This window comes from Neolamprologus brichardi, chromosome 1 (genome assembly GCF_056152115.1).
Source record: "Neolamprologus brichardi isolate AB-2024 chromosome 1, ASM5615211v1, whole genome shotgun sequence".
Lineage (NCBI taxonomy): Eukaryota > Metazoa > Chordata > Actinopteri > Cichliformes > Cichlidae > Neolamprologus > Neolamprologus brichardi.
Window position 1 is genome coordinate 39,337,449 of NC_142104.1, and position 18,118 is coordinate 39,355,566.

General features: G+C 40.0%; 1 protein-coding gene across 2 annotated transcripts in view; it reads right to left on the bottom strand.

The window, feature by feature from the left end:
* Positions 1-16,659, bottom strand: part of LOC102780926 (sodium/potassium/calcium exchanger 1-like) — a 30,489-nt gene extending 13,830 nt beyond the window's left edge. Inside the window, exons 1-7 of one of the 2 annotated variants that reach the window (XM_087841843.1) lie at positions 16,504-16,659; positions 14,757-15,859; positions 12,530-12,697; positions 10,733-10,841; positions 6,276-6,329; positions 5,638-5,688; positions 4,386-4,463 (exon numbers count right to left, since the gene is read on the bottom strand). In XM_087841843.1, coding sequence (XP_087697969.1) covers positions 4,386-4,463; positions 5,638-5,688; positions 6,276-6,329; positions 10,733-10,841; positions 12,530-12,697; positions 14,757-15,707 — 1,411 coding nt within the window. In that variant the 5' untranslated portion in view covers positions 15,708-15,859; positions 16,504-16,659. The remainder of the gene's footprint in view (positions 1-4,385; positions 4,464-5,637; positions 5,689-6,275; positions 6,330-10,732; positions 10,842-12,529; positions 12,698-14,756; positions 15,860-16,503) is intronic. The other variant, XM_087841840.1, reaches the window with a different exon arrangement.
* Positions 16,660-18,118: the final 1,459 nt, after the last annotated feature.

Here is an 18,118-nt window from a genome sequence, read left to right on the forward strand (position 1 = left end):
CTGTAGTAAAGAATTTGGAAAACTTCTGCTCACACTTATTTTTAAACGTATCTAAATATTAGAGAACTGCAGCTAATTTCACACTTAGTGAAGATAAATCACAAATTTAATGTTACACTGACAAATTATTCTGCTCTAGAGGCCAGTATGAAGTGGCAGTGGGAGTGATTGGAGTGTCTGGCAATAAACATGCTCTACTAAAGGCGGGCAAGAGAGTCACATGCACACTCATCTGCATGTTAATCCTCAGGGCTCATTGATTCGGTCTTGTCGAGGCCTCTCCAGGTTCCTCACAGCCCCACTTTGCTGTGCACCTCAGACTGTCAAGCAACTCCTTACTCCACACTATGACGCACAAACATATGAACTGAGTCTGAAGAGCAACCTCCTTCAACCCCAAAACTGTCTCTGATTACTGATAGAAGACCATGTGCATATGTGCACTCGCAATATCACAATAAATGTCAAAGCACAAGTCACTACAATATTAATCAACAGTACAACTATTAAAATAATAACTTTCTTCATCTGAATATTCACACAATTAATTACAAATTAAACATCCTTTGGATCCTTTTATGCAGCCTGATATTAACTTTTTAAATTAGAAGATGAGAATAAATTTAATCCAATTTCTTTGTCTCATGCACAGCTCCTCCTACAGGAGCTGCTCAGCTCAAGTAACCAAAGCCATGAAGCTCCCAGAGCACAGTGTTTGTGCTGATGTTAATACCAGAGGAGGTTTGGAATTCTGAAGTTAGTGAATGAGCAGAGTGTTTGTGACTTTTACACATGGACTTGATGACCCCGCTCTGTAACTTTACATCATCTATTTCCAGGTTCAAACTCTTCTTTATCAAAGTAGATGTCTTTCTGAAAGCGCTGTAACTAAGTTTAAGAATATAATCCAGCCACTGTTATCATCGTCAATGCCCTGTACCAACACAGAGCAGAGCAGCTATCTGAACGCTACCCCAACAGAGGTCGATTATCTTGTTAATAATTTCACCTCCTCACTACGCACGACTCTGGATACTGTAGCTCCAGTGAAAACTAAGGTCTCTAATCAGAAGTACCTGACCCCGTGGTATAATTCTCAAACACGTACCCTAAAGCAGATGACTCGTAATCTGGAGAGGAAATGGCGTGTCACAAATTTAGAGGATCATCATTTAGCCTGGAGAAATAGTTTGTTGCTTTATAAGAAAGCCCTCCGCAAAGCCAGAACAGCTTACTACTCATCACTGATTGAAGAAAATAAGAACAACCCCAGGTTTCTCTTCAGCACTGTAGCCAGGCTGACAAAAAGTCAGAGCTCTTTTGAGCCAACCATCCCTTTAACGTTAACTAGTGATGACTTCATGAACTTCTTCACAAATAAAATTTTTATCATTAGAGAAAAAATTACCAATAATCATCCCACAGATGTAATATTATCTACAGCTACTCTTAGTTCCATTGATGTTAAGTTAGACTCTTTTTCTCCAATCGATCTTTCTGAGTTAACTTCAATAATTACTTCCTCCAAGCCATCAACGTGTCTTTTAGACCCCATTCCTACAAAACTGCTCAAAGAAGTCCTGCCATTGATTAATTCTTCGATCTTATATATGATCAACCTATCTCTAATAATCGGCTATGTACCACAGGCCTTCAAGGTGGCTGCAGTTAAACCTTTACTCAAAAAGCCATCTCTAGACCCAGCAGTCTTAGCTAATTATAGGCCAATCTCCAACCTTTCTTTCATATCAAAAATCCTTGAAAGAGTAGTTGTCAAACAGCTAACAGATCATCTGCAGAGGAATGGTTTATTTGAAGAGTTTCAGTCAGGTTTCAGAGTTCATCACAGCACAGAAACAGCTTTAGTGAAGGTTACAAATGATCTTCTTATGGCCTCTGACAGTGGACTCATCTCTGTGCTTGTCCTTCTTGACCTTAGTGCAGCATTCGATACTGTTGACCATAATATCCTATTAGAGCGATTAGAACATGCTGTAGGTATTACAGGTATTGCACTGCAGTGGTTTGTATCATATCTATCTAATAGACTCCAATTTGTGCATGTAAATGGAGAGTCCTCTTCACACACTGAGGTTAATTATGGAGTTCCACAGGGTTCAGTGCTAGGACCAATTCTGTTTACATTATACATGCTTCCCCTAGGCAGCATCATTAGAAGACATAGCATACATTTTCACTGCTATGCAGATGACACCCAGCTCTATCTGTCCATGAAGCCAGATAACACACACCAATTAGTTAAACTGCAGGAATGTCTTAAAGACATAAAGACTTGGATGGCCACTAACTTTCTGCTTCTTAACTCAGATAAAACTGAGGTCATTGTACTCGGCGCTGAAAAGCTTAGAAATATGGTATCTAACCAGATTCTTACTCTGGATGGCATTACCTTGGCCTCCAGTAACACTGTGAGGAACCTTGGAGTCATTTTTGACCAGGATATGTCCTTCAACGCACATATTAAACAAATATGTAAGACTGCGTTCTTCCATTTGCGCAACATCTCTAAAATTAGAAATATCCTGTCTCAGAGTGACGCTGAAAAACTAGTTCATGCATTTATTACTTCCAGGCTGGACTACTGCAATTCATTATTATCAGGATGTCCAAAAAACTCACTGAAAAGCCTTCAGTTAATCCAAAATGCTGCAGCAAGAGTACTGACAGGGACTAGAAAGAGAGAGCATATTTCTCCTGTTTTGGCTTCCCTTCATTGGCTTCCTGTTAAATCCAGAATTGAATTCAAAATCCTGCTCCTCACATACAAGGTCTTAAATAATCAGGCCCCATCTTATCTTAATGACCTTGTAGTACCATATTACCCTATTAGAGCACTTCGCTCCCGCTCTGCAGGCCTACTTGTTGTTCCTAGAGTATTTAAAAGTAGAATGGGAGGGAGAGCCTTCAGTTTTCAGGCCCCTCTTCTGTGGAACCAGCTTCCAGTTTGGATTCGGGAGACAGACACTATCTCTACTTTTAAGATTAGGCTTAAAACTTTCCTTTTTGCTAAAGCATATAGTTAGGGCTGGACCAGGTGAGCCTGAATCCTCCCTTAGTTATGCTGCAATAGATGTAGGCTGCCGGGGGATTCCCATGATGCATTGAGTTTTTCCTTTCCAGTCACCTTTCTCACTCACTATGTGTTAATAGACCTCTCTGTATTGAATCATATCTGTTATTAATCTCTGCCTCTCTTCCACAGCATGTCTTTTATCCTGTCTTCCTTCTCTCACCCCAACCGGTCACAGCAGATGGCCGCCCCTCCCTGAGCCTGGTTCTGCCGGAGGTTTCTTCCTGTTAAAAGGGAGTTTTTCCTTCCCACTGTCGCCAAAGTGCTTGCTCATAGGGGGTCATATGATTGTTGGGCTTTTCTCTGTATCTATGAAGCGCCTTGAGGCGACATTTGTTGTGATTTGGCGCTATATAAATAAAATTGAATTGAAAATTGAATTGAATTGAATTCTTTGGTTCCTAAACAAACACTGTGACAACAATGAGATTTTATCTTCAATAAAAATGATCAGCATCACTGCTATCCCAGCTGTTACAATAAAGTTTAACATCACGGCATCCCTGAAAAAGATGATTTATGAGGTTTAATTGACTCAGAAGCAGTAAGTTAGCGTGCTGGTTTCCATCTAAAGACCTGGAAGCAGGGTCTATACTTTATCACTTGACAAGCAGATAGTATTGCTTACAGCTGATCATGGAATATCTAGGAGGGAAGAAATTTTACAAAGAGAGTTTTAGCTCTGGAGGTACCCTATTAAAACACCAGGCTCATATTCTGTAAGCTCTTTAGAAAGATCCATTCTTTCACCCGTTTGAGCTAATAGCACAAAAAATGGGAAAAGTAAACTGAGCCTAATGCCAAAACATATTTAAAGTCATTTTCAATACAATGGAGTACAAAATACATAAAAAACAAAACCAAAAAACACAATATCAATTAGGGAGGGAGATATTTTGATATTTGATTTTTACCATCACACTGAGACTAAATTTTATCCCATGTGATTTAAAATATGATTATTTTTTTTTATCTCAGTCTTTATGCAAAACTGGGCTAACACACATCACAAGCGTACATCTCAGACAGATGCCAAAAATAACTGATATGTGCTCTGTACTGTTGCATTACAATACAAAATTACGCAATGTTATGACAGAGGATTGTGGGTAAAAATGTCCAGAGAAATACAAGCGCTTCAACATATAAATCAGATGTTGTTGGAAATCCGGGTTATGTTTCGAAATCATGTAACAAAACTATGCATTTAGTCAAACAAAATACTGATGGCACTGGAACACACCCACAGGAAGTATGCTTTTGGGAAAGGCGTTTCATCGCACAAACAACTCACCTTCGCTGCAGCGGTGATGGGACTTGCTCTGCAGTTTGCCCGTCACCGGGACATTCATAGGCTTTACTTTGTTCTTCGCTGCAGTTAAAAGAATCATTGCTCAAACAAATCTCATGTGAAGCCTGTTCTTCTACAACCAGCTTTAACAATAACATGACCTGATAAACACACACTGACCAGCATTTAGGAGTAAAGATCCAATCCAATCCAGTGCAAACGTGAGAACAGGTACAATTACTGGTACCTATGCTAAAATGTGAACCTTACTTAAGACTCATTTGAAGCTGTTTATCACAACCAAGCTTTTATCTACTCTAGAGCCTGACTAAGATAAGATTTTTCAGGCCAATACAGATATCTGATTATTTACCATTCCAATGTTCCCAGTCTTTAAGGACATTTTTTTGTTTGTTTGTAATTTATTGTTTACATTCCATATGCCTTGGCTTGGTTTATGTGGTTGTTGGGTTTATACTGTTATGGAAGTTGAAGAGTGCCCTCTGGTGGAACATCAGCGCTCATAAGTCCTACCAGAAGTAACCCTTGAAACTCCTTTCTGTAATGCGTGTCTGTGAAGGTTCTCAGTCATCCAGGTCATCGTAGTCAAAGGAGCTTCTGTACTGTGCAATTTCTGTCAAATTTCAGGCCCCCCCAAAATGACTGGGTGTGCTTCAGAAGTTAGTCAGGGTAGTCTTTGCCTATGCAGCTACCCTTGGAAAAACCTGGAAACTATTCTAAGATTGTCAAACCACGTATTTATTGATACACACTGCAGTGTCCAATAAATGTGATTTTTATTAATTGGACCCCAAAAAGTTGTTTGTGTTCATTTTCTCAGTGGGAGAAATGTTTCCTCATTCATCCAAGTGATTTCTTCAGTTTCAGCTGAATGCAGGTTTCCCCTACCTTATAAACAGTACATTTGCATAATGACTGAACCCAGCAACAATGGGCTGTGAGGTCAGTTTCTTGATCAATAATATGCAAATTGTCTAATACATAATATCAGCCAATGACACTAGTCCACAGGTAAATTAGTCATGTTCTTTACAAACAGCCAGAGTGTGCGAAAAGGTCAACGATTCTCACAGCTTTCTGACGGACACACAAACATGCAACCATCCAATGCATGCATAGCGGTCAAAAATGTGTTCTGTAATACCAGACCAGACTGAACACAACAGCAATAACAACAACCACAAGAACAACTAGTGCAGAAACAACACAACAGCAATGATGTTTTTCACCTTACCTTTCCTCTGTACTGGCCCCTCCCCTCTAACATCACCATTAAAGGATGTTTCTGATTGGCAGACATTCACAACACAACGTTATCAGTCTGACTCCTTAATTACTTTTTTCTTTTTGACATCAAAGGTGAAAAATCAGCTCATTCTCCAAACCGCGACACAAAACACCCACATATTCTTGGTATACACATACTGTCTGTGTGAATAGGTATTGGTTAAAACAGCTGAGACCTGCTGAAGCCTGGATATGACCTATGTGGTTTCCTGTGGTATCTGCCTAACTTAGATTGGGTTTGATGGACCTGCTGACATGATATGTCAGAGTCATCTGGAGTCATCTCCAACTCAGTGGCTAATCCATCCCTGGCCTTGAGCCCCACTGTTGTTCTAAACATTATTCTGTTCAGTGGTGAATTGTCTCGTATGTCAGGTTTGTATTAGCCAGGCTAACAGATGAGGACCAAAAGTTTAACATGCCCATGTTGAGTGACTGTGATGAGTTCCAGAAAGTTTGACGTCAAAACATAGATAAGCAACACAACTAAGCAGGAAATCTGAAGTTTGAGCCACAAACAAATACACAAAAAAATTAAAGACAACAAACGCTTCAAACCAGGTAACAACTTTTTGTAACTCTTACCTCTTCTGACTTTTCTGGGGCCAGGGGTTTTAATGGCCTCTCTAAGAACTGCTTCTACGATGGAAACCACAGACATGGTTGTAACTTCAGGGCCATTTCAATTTGACTGACAGTTTTCAGGTTCATGGTGCAGTAAATGTTTCATAGTAACAAAAATAATATCTCTGCATGGTAGTAACAGGCTCAGGTTAAACGCTGTCACACATAACTGCTTATCAAAAAACAGTTTGAGCTGGTTGCAAAATAACTGGCAACTTGTGAGCAAATGCGATTTTAGAAGTCAGAATTAGAGTCACATTCATTTTCCTTTTACAGCTGAGCACACCACATAAAGATTGCCTAAAATTTGCAAGACTTCAAACTTGGAAATGTAATGTGTGTGTTTTACAATTTATTTTTGTAATTCATAAAGTAAGTATCATTTTTTTATTGGTTTGAACTATTCTAAAGATACATTGATTTTATTAAATTCTTAATAATCAATCAATACACTACTTTATTTCAGTTTTACACACATATACACAGTGTTGGGGAGTAACGGAATACATGTACCGCCGTTACGTATTTAAAATACAAAATATGAGTAACTGTATTCCGTTACAGTTACCGTTTAAAAAGGTGCTATTTAGAATACAGTTACTTTGTTGAAATAAATGGATTACACGGCGGTACTTCCCTGTTTCATATTGTGGCGGGTCAAGCCTGTTTGGGTTTTGTTTGACAGCTACGTTCTGTTGTTCCAGGCAGCAGCGTTACGGTTGCCATGGTGACGCGCTCTCTCTGCGACTGTGTGTTTCCTGGGTGAGAGAGCGCTTTTGTTGTTGTTGTTGTTGTGCTAAGCTAATAGGCCTAAAGAATGTAGCCTTATGGCAGTGTAGTCCGTGCTGCAGGGAGAATGAACTGCCATACCCGTTATGTGTCTGTGAGCGTGAGGAGGGAGAAAAATGTGAGTGGAAAAGTACGAGCTGTCACCGAGCAGAAACAATAATAACCACTGCAGCCAAGAAGAGTGCCTGACGAGCTCAGTTGTAAGTAAGCTATTAAGACTCGACTGTACACCGTGTTCGTGTTTTCCTCCAAAAACAATAGTTAGCTCCGTTGGAGCAGCCTTTCAACGCCTCTCTCTGTCTCTCGCTAGCAAAGTTGACCCAGACAACAAAGTAAAGCTAGTTTTCGGCTATGAGCCCGACACAGAACCCACCGTATTAGTCAGAGGTCCCTTTACTACGGTTTGGAGCCGCGGACCTTCAGTAACAGTAATAAATCACAGCAATTGTACATTCATATAGTTGTAAACAGCATGATAATATATTAAGTAATCCAAAGTATTCAGAATACGTTACTGTCATTGAGTAATGTAACGGAATACTTTACAGAATGCATTTTGGGGCATGTATTCTGTATTCTGTAATGGAATATATTTTAAAAGTAACCTTCCCAACACTGCATATACATTATTATATAGAGTATTATACTGTACTTATACTCAATGTTCCCTCTAAGCTGCGTGCGTGCGCAATTGCGCACTGCTGGCACGGTCTCTGCGCACAGAAAATCTGCGTTGCGCACAAAAAAAATCTAACCTGAATTGAAATTAAAATTAAAACTTTAACAATTCTGTTTTGCAGTGTTAGTCAATAAGTGACTGGCTGCTCCCGTATAGGATTAGAACGATGCCACCTTATCCCATAGTCCAGCCAATAATGCGATTCACATTCGTATATACACAGCTAATCAACATCGTTGACAGGCTATGACAGCGTCCTTATGTGCCGACACCAGTGTTTTACCTAGCAAAGTGGCGTGGCTGATATGGAGTGAAGCCACGTTAATGACAACGTGTACAACCATTGGAGATGTGAGCAGGACAGACGGAACAACTGACGGAAAAAGTGGGGAAATGTTTGGTTTTCTTCCTGAATACTATCGTTGTTTATATTTACTGTAGGAAGAAACGGTAAAAACTGCGTTTTATAAGGAAAACACTAAAAAGCACGCTCCGCCTGTGAGCAAAAACAAACAAAAAAAAAAAGCCACACCCTTTCTATTGGTCGAAAAATGTACCATGTCGACCAATCAAAAAATGATATGGCAACGTGGCATTTAGTTGTTTAGGAAGGGGGGAAGTTTTGAGATGTGAGAGATTTGCGACGTTTAGCGCAAATCTTGTGTAGTTAGTGTGTAATGTAGACGTGTAATGTGTTGTGTGTGTCAGAACAATGAGGCAACTACTGAGTGTTACAGGTATTAGAGGAGTGATACATCTCCTGTTGTCAGGCCTGCAGGTATCAGGCTGCTGTTCTCCTTTATCTCATAGTGGACAGAAATTATTTTTTGGAGTGGCACAAATTTGATGCAGAACAGCTGATTGTTCTGTAAATAGTTTGAAATGTTTATTTTAAAAAATGCTTTGGCTGCATTTTTAGGTAAACGGCTGCAAAAAACTTGTTTGCATAACTCAGTTCTTCTTTTTTTGAAGAAGTAACTATATAATTAATTGCCCAACATTATATAATGTATTTTGCAGACAGAGTTACAGGACTCTCTCCCAGACCACAGACTCATACTAATAATACAAGTCAGAGCTTTACAAAAAAAAAAAGAAAAAAGAAAGTTGTGTTTTCAGAATTGGAGTTCAAGTTATTTTTTACTTCCAATAGTGTTAACATACTACACAGGTCATGAACAAGATTTATTTACATTTTCATTGTAAGTGGGCTAAAGCAGTTAATTAAAAGTAGTATAACATAAATGTAAATGCTGTAATTTGATTATTTTAATAAACCATGTGACTTGGATGGATTCCATGCTGGCGTGACCACAGTGCACATGTCTGCTGTTGCTCACAGTGGTCCAAGGGACTGCTCAGGGAGTTTGTGTGTTCACTCAGACACATGAAAAATTTGAGGGAACATTGCTTGTACTATGCTAAGAAAATGGAAGACATCATTCATGGGTTTTCCTCTTCTGCTAATATAATTGTAATCGGGTATGCATAAAGGTTGATTAAGGGTCTGAAGTTTGAACCATGCAACTGCCATGGCTTGTCAAGTTTTCTTACATTGTCCAATTCTGTCATTGCAAATTTGGTGACATTGTTAGCAAGAATACTTTAAATCAGATGCCCTGCAGTCATTGTCCACACTGTAACAGACAGCCTTGTGAGGAACATTAGAAGCCACAAACTCAAGTCAAATCCTGTAAAGTAAGAAAGTCTAGCTACAACCTGACAGTCCAAAAACGTCTTCTTTGATGTGTAACTTTTTGTGTAGCATTACTATTGTGGAATTATTATAATTTAACTTTTTAATCCTCCAGGAACGCTGTCCTTAATATTGTTTAAATTTAACAAAAGAATGAAAAAAATCAATTAAATACAACTCCCTAATACAGCAGAAGTTTCTGAATTAGAAAGATGTAACTTCACATTGTTCTGATGTAGTGAATGAAACCTAATAGATCAGCTGAAATAACGGATAAGTCAGATTCAGGAATGAATCTGACTGACCCAGGAATACACTGCAGCACACTTGCTGCACTGAAACCAGTTGCTCCACAAATGAACTGTATGCAAAAAATCACAGGTGTATTAATCTGGAAATCACTCATGTTTAGGGTTAGGGTTGCGTACTGCAGTCCAGCTGCAAGGAGCCGGTCTCTGCTTCCACAGAGATAAAGCGCTCGGCTTGCTAGCATGCTGGCTCTTATCCAGCTTTTATTACCCTGCATTGAAAAGCTGATTAAGGATCAACAGTGGCTCAGTGCTTTGAGTTAGGGAACAGCACACCGGTGAGTTCAAGGACAGACTGAAGGTCGTTGCGGTTCATCACGCGACACTGACTCAGAGAAAGGGACAGGAGGGATATAGCTGAGTCACTGGCAACTTCGCAACAAGCTGGAACATTTAATCGAACAACAGGATTTTACTTGGTTTTTTAATTATTATTTTAAATTACACCTTTTTTTCTTATGCATGATAATGATTTATTTAAGCCTTCTAAGCATTTATAAGAAGCTTATAGGCCTTTAATAAATGTCAAGAAAACTGTAAAGAAGCTGTAAGCAGATTTAACTATTTGTTAATTAATTTAACTACTCCTGAATGGAAGATGCAGCATCAGGTACAGAAGTAAGAAAAAAAATTAAATCTAATTACAGACAAATTTATTAGGGAACTGATAATGAAAGTAATCATTAGTGAGGTCCTGCTGTCTCCAACATCTTGCATCTTGTTTACTTATGTTAAAATGGTAAAATACCTCATCACAGAAAGTCCTTTAAAATTAAGGATCAAATTGTAGCTAAATAATGAGGTTAGAACTTTGACATTTACACATACATATTTGGTTGTTGACCCAAATATGTATGTTGAACCAGTTTTTAAATGAGCATGGTGCATTTTTAATTTCTAATTTTGCTGCAGATGTGATATTATCACCCGAGAAAACATTGGTTACCTTCTCCCAGAGGGTCCAATGTGTGGATCATCAGCTGGAAGATGGTGCTCCGAAGCGAGGTGTTGTGTAGGGAGGCTGAGCTGCCTCCTCGCTGCAGGGCTGGACGCACCTACATACAAACAGGCATGTAGTCAGAACTAAAGCATTTAACCTTAGGGAACCTTTAATAATACTAACCAGTGCAGACCAGTGAGAATCAAAAAGGTGTTTTGCTTTTGTTAGAGCAGCCATTTTGACAAGGTATTGCAAGGGGAAAAACAGGTATAATTAATAACGTCAACTATGGCTATGATCCAGTTAGAGGAACCAGGGTCCTGGTACTACACATAAATGGAATGGGTTTAAAACATTAAATACAACAGGACTGTAAATGACACCTGAGCGTACCCTACACTGACATGCCAAAATGGCTGGCATGAAATGGGTAACAATTATTGTCAAATGTTACAGGCTAACACTGTCATCTCACTCTAGAGTTTTATTGCTGAAAAGAATAATAAATGGAGCCTGTAACTATAGTTACAGCCTGTAACAATATGTACAGGCTGTTTTGCCAATGTCACTATCTTGCCTTGTGATAAACACCTTTAAGAATTGGACAATAAAAACAAAAGGGAGAGAAGGACTAGTGCCTGATGGACCTCAATATCTACCCCAAAAATCAAATAACAAACTGTCTCATCAGATGACTTCTGACTTTTGTTTCAAACGTTGAAGGGCCAAAAACAGTCAATGAAAGTGTGAGGAACAGATTAACCAACATGTTTCTCTACTTTAACGCAAGATGCTAACATTAGCATGTCCAGCTAACTAGCTTACCATAGTAGCAAGCCAGGCCAAGTAAGTCTGATAATTTTAATTAGTGTAAATTCAAGTAACAAGTTCACTGGGTTATTAATTATTAAAGAACTTATGTTATTATATCAGAGTTGTCCACCTCTGTTATTCTTTATATTGGCTTTGGAAGTTTAAACTGCTGTGTTAGCTAACACTATGTTTGCTAAAGCCTGAGGTTTTAAAACTTTTTCCAGACAAGTGTGTTTGCTAACAATACATATACATATAAAATAAACCAAACCTACAGATTTTAAAAGTAAATCTAACACTTAAACGCTACTACAACAGCTACAACAGGAAGAGCCTTACACTCCTTGTGTAGATAAAATATCTGCTGATCCTTTACGATCTTATTCCATTATGAACTGATGCATCCCTCCATTAATTCATCTGAAAGTAAATATTCATTTTTGCTTTGAAATTAAGGAAGTCACACTGCAGTTTAACTGGAGATTTAGCCAACAAATAACATAAGCTTTATATAAAAGCTCTAAGGGCCGTTGTGGCATCACCCAGTTGTCCCATTACCATATTAGTGTTTCCAGGCCAGATTGAAGTGATGGAGTGGCCAAGGAACACTGCATGCTTATGTGGTATTGACTTTTTTTCACAGCATGGGGTCACTAAAAAGCTAGTCTGTTTTGTCATCTTTTTGGACTGTAATTTAAACCATAATTTACAAATTGAACATCATTTTATATTCAGCAAGAACTGAAAATAATGACTGACACCATAAACTCAACATTTAAGTGCTTACTGATGTCCTTAAAAAGTGATCATTAGAGTTGTTTTGCCAGACATCTATATAACTGGACATCCTTTTTTGCAACTGGGGAGTTCACCCTCTACTGGCCAATAGAAAGACTAGATTTAAGTATTTCACTGTATTTAATTTTTCAGAGCTGGGGCTTTGTTAATCCTTCATATGGTCTAAACAAACAAAAGGTTTGTTTTTCAAACCTTGAGTCTTGTCTTGTCATCTTGTGAGTCTGGAAGCAGTTTGCTGCTTTGAGGGCTGCTTGGAGGTTGTACAGGTTCTGGTTTGGATTTTTCTTCAACTTTTGGTGCAGCAACTGGAGCAGCTGGAGCAGCAGCAGCAGGTGGTGGAGGTGGTGGTGCTTCACTTTCCTATAGTGAGGCAGTTTAATAGCAGTTCAGGTTAACAGTAGTTCGAGTTACCTCACACGTATACATTCAAGCATATGAACAGCTTTGGCAATTTGATTGGTCTGTATTTGTATGTGTTATTGCTCTTAATTGGTTCTGTGAAGCACTTTGACATAACTCTGGTTTTTAAATGTGCTATATAAATAACATTGTATTGTATTGTAATGTACTGTAGAAACTCAGTCTAAACTCAGTCATAGGAGTAGACATGCAAAGTGATGAATTGACATGGTTCCAGCTGTAGTCTCGAGACAGGTCAAGAATTCCAGGTTAATCCTTTACAAAAGACAGTAGTAAGCCCCTAATCTAGTTAAAAGTCCAGCCAGCATGAGTTTTTCACCATCAGCAGAAGAGTAAGTCACAACCCTTAAGCCTTGAGGCTGATCCTTTTTAAATCTTCAGTTTCAACAACTGCATTATTCCTACTGATACACAGCTTCCACGATGAATGCTCCTAAACTGAGCTCCCAAATCTATGTATATATGTGTTTGTGTATGCAACAGGTGATATTAATGTGTTCTATTGATGAAAAGAACAAAAAAAATGATGGTTGAGCATGTATATAAATGTGAACACCATGTACTGAAATCTGTGAAGAGGTTTTGAATTTCAGCAATTCTGACCCAGTAATGTGGCAACGCATCTCACTGCACTTGGTGTTAATACTGAAGCACATGCTGATTGCAGACATGCTTCAGGCTAATTGGCGAACCTGCTGCGGGCCCTTGAGATATTGTAATGCAGTTCTGCATGTTGATTACAGCCTCAGACATTTGCTGATCTCTCCCAGCAGCAGCGGAGCAGAGAGCTGTTCAGCCTGCAGGAAATGAACCTTTTATTCCTTTGTTTTTAAATTGTAAAGGAAATGATGTCTCTATATAGTGGTATTTCAGGGCTTTGACAGAACGACTGACACTTGTATCACTTCACCCTGTGACGCCCCATCTATGACACCTGGAGTCCTCTCTGTTCAGTACCATCAAAGGATTTTACACAAATACAGTCTGTCACCTGCTCAGAACCACAAATCACTGTCTCTCTTTCAGTGTGTCCGAGCAGGCGGCAGTCCCAACTGTGCGGAGATGAAAGGATAGAAAATATACTGTGTATACTGAAAATAAATGGATAGATAGTATATCTGGTAACAACTGCTTAGAGAAACATCTGTTTTGGCTGCATCCATCCTTTTATGTTTGATAAATGCGTGATGAATGAAAGAAATTCTTTTGTTCTCTTATTGCTGAAGCAAAAATAACTCTAACACCTGTTAACGCTTCATTCTCTCTCCTAATGTCAACAAATCTCATGAAAGAGCCAAACCCAGTGTAGCAATGTACCTCTGCACAGTGACTGACTCCATAAGCCTGTCTGAAGGCAAACCTTCAATCTTTTTTTTTCTTTCTTCTATTTATTTTACCTAATTTCAAGTGAACTTGTTTCATTTCAGTGAATTGTGAGTCTTTGTAGCAATGTGCAGTTATTTATGGATGTTACTTTCTTTCATGCTTTCAAACCCCATCTCTCCTCACAGTGATCGTGAAGCCATGAACAAAAGAAGATGCTCAAGTTGCTCATGTTGAATATAATTTGACCGAAAGTGCAATAAAAGTGTCACAGCAAGTGTTCATTTGTCTAAATTTAAAGAGCAAAAAACCAAAGTGACCACGAAAGCCTGGAAGCCTGATGGCAGGTAAGCTAGTCCAAGCAGCACGCACACACACGCACGCACACGCACGCACGCACGCGCACACCCACACACACACACACACACCCACACACACACACACACACACACACACACACTGCCTTTTCTGTATTAAAAATGATTACCAACCAATGTACTGTGTAATTATTATCTGTTAATGAACTATTCAACTGATTAATTATTTTAGCCCGGGAATTAATGATTTCACCTCTAGGCGCAATTCATCAATCAGACCAAGAAATTAAAAAAAAGACAGAAAAATGGGTAAACTGTAGCCATTGAACACCTGTTTTAAAAAAGGGACCTTTACTGACCTTCTCTGGCTCCTCTGTGGTCCACACCTTAACGATGCTCATGTGTTTGTTAAGCTGGGTCTTGACCGCCTGCTCGATCTGACTGTTGAATTTCATGAAGCTCACATAGCTGATGTAGCCCAGCACCAGCAGGATGCTCTCCCACCACAGGATCATGTTATCCAGGAAGAAGATGATAAGCATGATGAGGTCCAGGATGTAGAAATTCACGTCCCTGAACAGAGGCCACCAGGTCAGGTGCAGCATCTCCCGAGAGAAGATGGCACACATGCCTATCACAAAGAGAATGTTGAAGACGGCTGAGCCCACAATGGTGCCGATGCCCACGTTGCTGTGGGAGATGAAGATCCCAATCAGGGAGGTGAAGAGCTCAGGGGCAGAGCCTCCCGCCGCCATAAATGTGGCCCCAGCCACATCATCTGAGATCTCCAGCTTGTTGGTGATGACTTCCAGCGCAGGGACGAAGAACTCATCGCAGACAATGGCCAGGGCGACAAACATGTAAACCATCCCTACAATGTGCAGGGCCACCCAGCCCTGTTGACGCTGCTCTATCGAGAACAAGTCCTCTGGGTAGTCACCCTTCCTGTGAGGTGGCTGGGTTGGGGGGTAGTGTGGAGTTGCGGTGGTCAGTGGCGGTGGAGTTGGTGGCGGTTTGGGAGGCTGGGGATCTACATAGATACACTGTTCGATATCCGTCCTGTTGACGACTTTCACCAGGGTAGCTTTAGTTTCCTCAGTCTCATTAGACGGTATCAACTCCCGGATGCTGACCTCCACATGTTCATCGCTACCCACCTCCGCTCCATCATCCGTCTGGGTGGAGGCTAGTGGCTGTGACAGCCTGGCCTTCAAAGTCAAGGTGTAGACGAAACACAGCAGCACACCTGAGATAAAGAAGAGGATGCGGCTGCACCTTAGTCTCCTCCTCTGAGGCAAGTATACGTTCATTGTCTCGACTCCAAACAGGAAGTTATGTCAGATGCATTGCTAATCCTTAGTCATGCCTGCGCTCTTATGTGGTATGAAGAAGCCAACGGCAGACAAAAAAGCACATGTACGCACAAAGTGTGTTTCATCTTCAGCTTTGACCTGTGGAAGGACTGAAAACCAGAAAATACCTACAGCTTAAAATCACATCACGAACACGTGTGTATTTATAATGTCCTCTCTGCTTGCATACTTGCAGATATACTAAGGAAAAGTGTGTTTGTGTGTGTGTGCGCGCGCGTGCGCGTGTATCTATGTGTGTGTTTGAGGGTGATAGAGGATGCAGACAGCCACCTGTTACTATGGCTACATAATCACTCAGGCTTTAGCTTCTCACATAATAGGAGTCCATTGAAAAGACGTCAAACATGTTAAAGCGGCGAGAAAAAACAGGAGATCCGTCTAAATAAAAGCAGTAAATACTGAGATTCCTGCTGATTGTGGCTTAAAGAGCGCACAGAAATTAGCGTGATGAAATCCGCGCGTGCTGTAAATGAAATAATACTAATAATTCAAACTGCCAGATGTGCATTAACGTCAACATGTTTTTTAAAAAAAAAAAAAAACAACAAACAAACAAACATGAAATCTGCGAGTGAAAGACGCGCGTTGGGGTTTAATTGAGGACAGCCCGGATTATAATGCAAGGTCGGTGTACATCATTAATCTACACTCTATCAGCATTCTAACGTATTTCCAAAAAGAGGATAAATTGCAGAAAGCAGCGGTGTGAAGAGAGCAAGGACGCGGATCTTACCTGTGCGGCCGGCTGCTCGGCTCCGCGCCGCTGCGGACTGCTCCTCCAGCTGTGCGCAACGGACGCAGAGATGCTGACTCCGGTTTTTGGGGAACTACAAGGGCGCACCGCATGGCAGGGCTTGTACGAGGCTCAGCATAATGCTACTAAGAGGATAAGCAGCCAAACACCTTTCACCTCCCCTCTCACACATGAGGCTGTATCAATACGCCAACATTCAAACTGCTGCTGGGCTCGCAGGTGTAGTTTTGAGGCGAATCCTGAGAGTCTGTTGCCTGTTGAATTGATGTAGAATAATGGGGCGTTCAGGGACTTGCACAGGAAGCTGGGTCCTACTTAGGGTGTGGTCAGGTGTTTCAGATAGAGAAACCGATTATTACGTGAAATTATTATTTGCGTCACAAAGAAGAAAGCGTTATCTAAACATAAATATCCGCTTGGAATGAAACACTGCAAATAAACGCTCAAAATAATTAAACAGATGAAGTTAATAAAGCTTAATATGATTATATTATTAACTTCTGCTGGCTTAAATGCTTTTTAATTTAATTTTTAATCAACAAACTATTGCGCAGATCGGGTAAACAGCACTTAAAAGGATAATTTCACCATTCTCATTTTAATTGTTGTAAGTGTAAGCATACATCTGACGTCATCATCTTAATCCAGTTGGACTAGTAGAAATGCATTGATGTGAGGCTTCAAGCTGATCATAGTATAATATATGCAACTATAACATATCCGAAAAATGATTAAGAAGAACTGCAGAGCAAAAACAAAGAGCAATTAATGAGTGTACCATGGCTGGAATACTCTGAGCTTCCACTAGCAAAGCATGTGGATGTTAGTTAACATATTTAGCATGCTGTGTCATATTAAGTTGTTCTAGGCCCGTTATATTGTAGTTGTTAAGGATGAGTGTCATTCACCTTCTTGTTAGATTAGCAAACATGTGACACCCAGTGGACAGTGAGACAGTGATTTGAAGACCAACTGTGACAACACAGAGTATGTACAGTGATACTCTGCTCATTGTAACTAATAAAAACTTCTGACATGATCTGCAAATTGTTAATACTGTAGTTTTGCGAAGGTACTTTAAATCTTTTTGCAGAGGCTGAGTTTGATTGATTGGGGCCGGATAGCGAGGACACTTTTGATCCAGGAGCAGGAGGCAGGGGGAAGCTGGAGGTGGTCCAGTTTGGGACAATCTTCAGAAAAACCAGAAATGTGGCGTTCAGGGAACAAAAGGTTGTTTGGAAAAAAAAATTTAAGCTATGTTTTTCTTAATCTTATGGGACAAGTAAATACAAATTGAAGTTTGTTTATATAGCACCAAATCACAACAATTGCTTCAAGGTGCTTTATACTGTAAGTTAAAGACCCTGCAATAATATAGACAATACCCCCTATGAGCATCCAATTGGCGACAGTGGGAAGGAAAAACTCTCATTAACATCAAGAAACCTTCAGCATAACCAGGCTAAGGGAGGGGTGGCCATTTGCTGCAACCAATTTAAGATTAGGGTATAGAGGACAAAAGGCACACTGTGCAAGAGACCCAGAGATGAATAATAACCAAAGATTAAATGCAGAGTGGTGTATAAACACAGAG